The sequence below is a fragment of the Trematomus bernacchii genome, unplaced genomic scaffold (genome assembly GCF_902827165.1).
Source record: "Trematomus bernacchii unplaced genomic scaffold, fTreBer1.1, whole genome shotgun sequence".
Lineage (NCBI taxonomy): Eukaryota > Metazoa > Chordata > Actinopteri > Perciformes > Nototheniidae > Trematomus > Trematomus bernacchii.
Window position 1 is genome coordinate 448143 of NW_022987571.1, and position 7136 is coordinate 455278.

Genomic DNA, 7136 nt, shown 5'->3' on the forward strand with positions numbered 1-7136 from the left:
TTCCAGGCCCGGTTGAAAACCAGTTCTTCGTCTTTTCACAGCAGTGTTGACGGCTCCTGATCCTGAAAACTGTTTCATCTCCAGCGCCAACAATTTACCCACACAGCTCAAAGAACCAAGTGCGGAGTGGCATATGTCAGAGGTGACAGAGGAGCAAAGTGACTAGAATGCAACCACACGTGCATTTATATTTATATATAAAAGTTGCAGAACATGAAGCAGGCACAAGTGACATATTATTATTCATCGTACTCTGATGAATGTCAGATTTTTCAGATTCTGACTCTGAAACACTTCCAAAGCTTTTGAATCAATGTGAAGAACATGAAAGATTTTTTAGTCATCTGATTTTATTCCTTCAGTATGTCGTACAGTCTTTTCAAAGCGTTACCCTCCAGAGTGTGGGGGGGGCATGTTTATATGGATGGACCATTTGAACCAACTGCCCAAATACAAAGACCTGAATGTTTCTGTATTAAAGGTGGGGTAGGTAATTTTAGAGAAACCAGCTCGAGATCGCTAGAATGTGAAAATACACAACCGGAGAAAATCTGCCACTTCCTTACAGAGCCCCTCCTCCAACACACACGAACGCGCACATGACCAATGAGGGCACGAGATAAGTTTGTGCACAGATGGAAGGCTGACAGGCAGGTAGGCCATCCAGTTATTTTAGCCGGGCTTTTTGTCAAAGCACTTAAGATATTCATTGCTATCGGGATGTTAAGAGCATTCCATGGAATATAACAAAAAGTGTATCTCGAGCCGGTTTCTCAAACTTACCTACCCCACCTTTAAGCAAAATATGTATTTCCGAACGGCCTCACTACCATTCCCAATTTAAATCATATAAAAAAGATCTTGGACCCAGGCATTCATAAAAAAGTCCAATATAGGTAGTCTGAATCCAAACTGACATTAAAGTGTACCAGTCAGATATGTTTTGTAAAGTGCAACTTCACTGCTTCCCCAGTGTATACATATCTGTTAGATGTAAAAATACATTATGTATTTTCTTCTTTGTCTTGGGTTATGGTCACACAAACGTGGATACATTCATAACAAATCCAAGTATCCTGTTCATCAATTTATCCACATTAACATTTGGTCGCAAGATAAATGTTTTAAAGTTGTGTTATTACTCCTCAAATGGTGAGCTGTTTTCTCTTGTTCTGTGTTTTTTTCCTAACTCTGAACGGCTTTAATAACCCAGTTTTAGTTTATGTGGTTTATCAAACAAGCAAACTAATAGTTCAATCTAAAAATCTTTCGAATGCGGAACACATACTTTTCATTTGTTCTGGGTTTTATAAAGCAAAGCTTTTAGAGGGGCATAGTTAAAAACGGTGGAGGAAGGGCATTAATAAACACAAGAGTTTTCATATTCATCCAAATGACTGTGGACAGTTATTGCCTGTGTTGTTGCAAGTGTCATGGGTATGTATCCTCCGTGCGCCTGGGCCTCAGCTCGGCTGCGTCTTCTGTCCCATGTGCGTGCGAATGTGTCGTTTGTAATTGGAGTTGTCGCTGAATCTGCGCCCACATTCATTGCAGCAGTATGGCTTCTCACCCGTGTGAATCCTCAAGTGTTTCTGATACCCGTCAAAGCGTGTGAGTTTCTTTCCACATATGTCACACGTGTACGACTTGTCCAATTTGTTCTCTGCCTTGCGGTGCACCTGCACGTGTTTGGCCCAGTGTCCTCGCTGCGCGAAAGCACGGCCGCAGATGGTGCAGATGTACGAGTCCACCACCTCAGACTGCGGCAAGTCCAGGTCCACACAGCCCAGCAGGCCGTTACCTGAAGCTGCATCTAAAATTCCAGGGGCCACCTCCGGCTTGGGATAGGTCTGCACCGAGGTGCCTGAATGGGTGTCGGGGTCTGAGGTCAGGTGCTCGTTGTCCTGCTTGTTTCCCACATCTCCACTCTGGAACAACAGGAAGGTGACGTTGTTCTGCTCCACAGTCTGGGGCTTCTCCTCCTGCCACAGCTCCTCCTCCTCCTCCTCCTCCTTGATGGGGGAGGGGATCATCTCATTGAGGCTGGAGCCCCACTCCTGCTGCACACTGAGAGCTGAGGCACAACAAAGAAGAGTCGGAACATGATCAAAACTCAAGTATTTGTACTAAGAAAAGCTTCAAATACTATAAAGGTGATCTGTTGTTGTTTCCTTTTTGTATTACCAGACAGTGGCAATGTTTCAACATTATTAACACAATATAAATCAAGCTGTTTTTTTGCAATAAAAAAATCAGCAGTGGTTTGAGCTCATGGAATATGCTATAGTGTTGGGACCTAATATTTACTTAAGAACTGTACTGTACATTTTGCTAGTATTTATATTTCCAGCCACTTTCATCTTCATCTTTAAAGCCAATATTGCACTATATTCCTGACAGTATTAGTAACTAGTTACTTTGCAGATTTCAGATTGTTGATACAAAATACAAATCAACTATTTAATTATCTTGTATTATTGTAATTTAAGTTACACAAAAGGGCGGCAGGATTTCAAGAAAATATGCGATAACTTGTCACTTGCCATAAAGTAACAAATACCTACGGTGGCCCTGAAGTGCAAGTCAAAACAGCATTTCACTAAACACTACAGCATTTCACTAAACACTACAGCATTTCACTAAACACTACAGCATTTCACTAAACACTACAGCATTTCACTAAACACTACAGCATTTCACTAAACACTACAGTAAACACCACAGCATTTCACTAAACACTACAGCATTTCACTAAACACTACAGCATTTCACTAAACACTACAGCATTTCACTAAACACTACAGCATTTCACTAAACACTACAGCATTTCACTAAACACTACAGCATTTCACTAAACACTACAGTAAACACCACAGCATTTCACTAAACACTACAGCATTTCACTAAACACTACAGCATTTCACTAAACACTACAGCATTTCACTAAACACTACAGCATTTCACTAAACACCACAGCATTTCACTAAACACTACAGCATTTCACTAAACACTACAGTAAACACTACAGCATTTCACTAAACACTACAGCATTTCACTAAACACCACAGCATTTCAACTTATACGGAAAGGGTATTCCTTTAGGGAGAACACTTCTTGTTTGTGATTGGACAGAGCCAGCCAGAGAAGCACTGCTGTGATTGGTGGTTGTTGCTGCCAGTCAAGAAATGACGCTTCGTTATTGGTCAGCACCCGACAGCGCAACATGTCCCAAAACATCAGCCGTTAGCCCTCAGAGCTCACAGCTCCTCATATCTGTTCAGAAACTACACAAAAGTTAAACATGTACAAACCACAGACTGTCTGTGTCATGGTGAATACAGTCGCTGCTTTATTTCAGTCTGTATGCCGTTGTTGTGAGTTTGGACGGAGCAGCTACAGGTTAGTTTATCCTGATCGATCCGATCTCCATTCAGAAAACACGCATTTTAAAAGGTTTTTCGCCTGCCGTCTGTCTGCAGACTTGTCACAGCATTAATTCATGGTTCATTTTGTTGTAGTCTATCTACCATAGTATTTACATGGATATAAGCCCCGAATATTCGCATCGCTCTAATCGCTCGAGTTTCAGGTTTCACCGCGGCTGTCAGCTGTGTTTACTCCCGTCATTCAAACAAGACGCGCTGGAGAGGGGGCGGGGCTTATATCCATGCAAATACTTTGGTAGATACCACCTACAACAAAATTAACATATTTTACCGTGTTTTAATTGTAATACACGTTTCAAAATGATGCCGAAGTATGCCCAACATACTGATACCGGTTAGTAAAAACCATGAATTAATGCTGTGACAAGTGTGCAGACAAGACGGCAGGCGAAAAACCTTTTAAAATGTGTGTTTTCTGAATGGAGATCGGATCGTTCAGGATAAACCAACCTGTAGCTGCTCGGTCCAAACTCACAACAACGGCATACAGCGTCAAAATCAACAGTGCTTTTAAATTGGATAAACAGATAAACTCTGTGGTTGAGTCCAGTTTTTATCACTTGAGGCTCCTGTCCAAAATTAAACCGGTCAAGGGCTTTGAGGTCGGCTGATCAGCTGCTGCTGGTAGTCCCTAAAACCAAGAAAAAGACCAGGGGAGACCGAGCCTTCTCAGCGGTAGCCCCCAGGCTCTGGAACAACCTGCCCCCCCCCCATGTCAAATTGTCGCCCACCCTTCAAACTTTTAAGTCCCGTCTGAAGACCCACCTCTTTTTCCTTGCTTTCGAGTCAGTCTGAGCTGTTTTATCGATTTTTATGCTTTTATTGTCTGTCCATAGCCTTTATGTGCCTTTTATCTATTCTTATGTATGCCTTTTATCTATTATTGTAATATTATATTTTATTATAATGTTATGTTTGCTGTGAAGCACTTCGGTAAACCCTCTGTTTTTAATATGTGCTATATAAATAAAGTGGATTGGATTGGATTGGATAAATAAAGCAGCGACTGTATTCACCATGACACAGACAGTCTGTGGTTTGTACATGTTTCACTTTTGTCCAGTTTCTGAACAGATATGAGGAGCTGTGAGCTCTGAGTGCTAACAGCTAATGTTTCGGGACATGTTGCACTGTTGGGTGCTGACCAATCACGAAGCGTAATTTCTTGACTGGCAGCAAAAACAACCAATCACAGCAGTGCTTCTCTGGCTGGCTCAGTCCAATCACAAACAAGAAGTGTTCTCCCTAAAGGAATACCCTTTCCGTATAAGTTGAAATGCTGTGGTGTTTCCTGAAATGCTGTTTTGACTTGCGCTTTAGGGCCACCGTAAATACCTTTATATACAGTTAATATCTTTCTGCTCTGCGTTCACTGCCAACATTTACCCCCAGGCACATCAAGTGTTAAATCAGACTTTAGTTCCACCTGGAGTAAATTCACAAGCTACCCTGCAGTATACAAAGTCATTCAAACTAGCTCTACCTTTACCAGCTTTGATAACACTTTAATGATCAATAATTATAAACATATCATATATATTTTTCAGAAATGGACCAATCTGCACAATGACTACTTTTACTTTTGATACTTGAAGTACATTTTGATGCCATTTTATTTTGTACTTTAACTTGGGTAACATTTAGAATGCAGGACTTTAACTTGGGTAACATTTAGAATGCAGTACTGCCCTGTCTGTCTCCCACACACAGAAGATTGACAATAAAGTAGACTATGATTTTTACTTCTTACAGATCTGATGTTCAGCTTTATTTGGACAATAGGGCTCACTTTACATTGCAAACATAAAGCAGTTAAACATTGGAAAAGCAGTTAGTCAATGTAGTATAGTGTTTTTCTAGTGAACACTTCATTAGCAAATTATGTTTGTGTATTTCGCATTTGTGAACAGCAGCTTCATGCAGCGGCGGCTCAGTGAGCAGTGACCGGCAGAGAGTGCCTGATATCGGCCATGAGGTTCCTCACCTGCGCTGCGGAGCTGCACAGAGACCTCCGGCTGCAGGGAGAGCTCCAGCAGCCGGCGCTGGCGCTCGATCTCCAGCTTGGAGCGGGAGATCTCCTCCTCGTACTCGGCTATGGTTCTCCCGAACACCCCGAAGATCTCCTCGGCTGCCGCCGTGAGCCGCTGGGTGATGAGCAGCCTCAGCATCTCTATTTTAGACATAATAGCGGCAAAGTTCTGATGGAATCGGAGGTTCGCTCTCCGAAGCGCTGTGGACACTTGTTTACTAGTTACTCTTCCTGGTTCCTGTCTATGAGCATGCGCAGTGATGCTTTTCATTGGTAACTAAAGAATGACACATGTGGTATCGCCCCCTGTTGGACTGGATGCCAGTGGTGGACGAAGTGAAAACAGAAGTAGTAATATATCAAAGTAAAACCTCAGTAAAAGTACAAATGTATTTTCATCAAAAAGTACTGAAAGTACCACAGGTAAGTACCACACTTACCTGTAAAGTACCAGACTCATAATGCACAAAGGTCAATTTCAGAATAATATATATTCAGGGGTGGCGCCAGGGGGTAGCTGGGAGTTGCTATAGCAACTCCAACAATTGGCCTAGCAACGGCTTAGCAACCCCATTGTTTTGTTATGAAAATGTATCTATATATATTTATACACATTCTCGCGAGATCTATCAGGGGTCATTGTAAGTTAAAGCGTGAACTGTTACTTGGCTAATGTTGTTATAGTTCTCAGTATGTGAACACAGATAGAAAATGGAAAGATTTCTCACAAGTCAGCGTAAACGGCCGCGATCTCCAACTGTGTGTGTGTGTGTGTGTGTGTGTGTGTGTGTGTGTGTGTGTGTGTGTGTGTGTGTGTGTGTGTGTGTGTGTGTGTGTGTGTGTGTGTGTGTGTGTGTGTGTGTGTGTGTGTGTGTGTGTGTGTGTGTGTGTGTGTGTGCGCTCTCTTCTGACCATATTTGGAAGTACAACTTCTGCTGGACCCTTCTCACTTCAGGCGAGCTTTTTGAGACCACCCCCGGCTGCAATCGGCTATTCTCGTCTACTTTCGAGGCAAGCCGCAGCTCATCTCAAACAAGCCTAATGTGTCTGTTAGCTAAGCGTAGTCCATTGTAAATAATAATTGTTATGTTTTTTTTTTACTAAGCTGACATTAAGTACTGTTAATATCTAAAAAGGTTTTTAATTTCACTGCTCTTTTAGCTGACATTGAATAAATGCAGGTACATTTTTAGCAGCTATTCATACTAAATCAGTTGTCCCTCCCTCTGGTGCCAGGACCAACAGATCCATCTCTAGGCTCAGCAGCCCTGTCCCCCCATAAGGCTGAACCTGAACCAGCTTGTCTCCCAACTGAAGGAGGTGAGCAGCATTGTGTTGAATTACATGCCACTTAACATATCTGAAGGGAGACTGGAATACAACATATATATATATATATATATCAAAACAAAAAGCTAACATCTAATTTCAATTACACATTTCAAACACAGTATTTCTCCACATATTTAAGTTATATTTATTTGGATTTATGCATTAATGTTGAGAATGTTCCATTCAAAAATGTTATTATTGAAAAGGCATATACACCATAAAAGATGACTATTGAGATCTATTGTCAGGAATGTTAGTCTTATATCAAATAGTGAATTCTACTGCAGCAGAATGTTGCACGTCTGCACAGTGTTATATTTTCACAGCTC

General features: G+C 41.6%; 1 protein-coding gene across 1 annotated transcript; it reads right to left on the bottom strand.

The window, feature by feature from the left end:
* Positions 1 to 683: 683 nt before the first annotated feature.
* On the bottom strand, positions 684 to 5696 carry LOC117479196 (histone-lysine N-methyltransferase PRDM9-like). The gene is made up of 2 exons (XM_034126203.1): positions 5431 to 5696; positions 684 to 2074 (listed from the first exon to the last, which is right to left on the bottom strand). Exons 1-2 carry the CDS (start codon positions 5627 to 5629, stop codon positions 1464 to 1466), a joined length of 810 nt encoding a protein of 269 aa, XP_033982094.1. The 5' UTR covers positions 5630 to 5696; the 3' UTR covers positions 684 to 1463.
* Positions 5697 to 7136: the final 1440 nt, after the last annotated feature.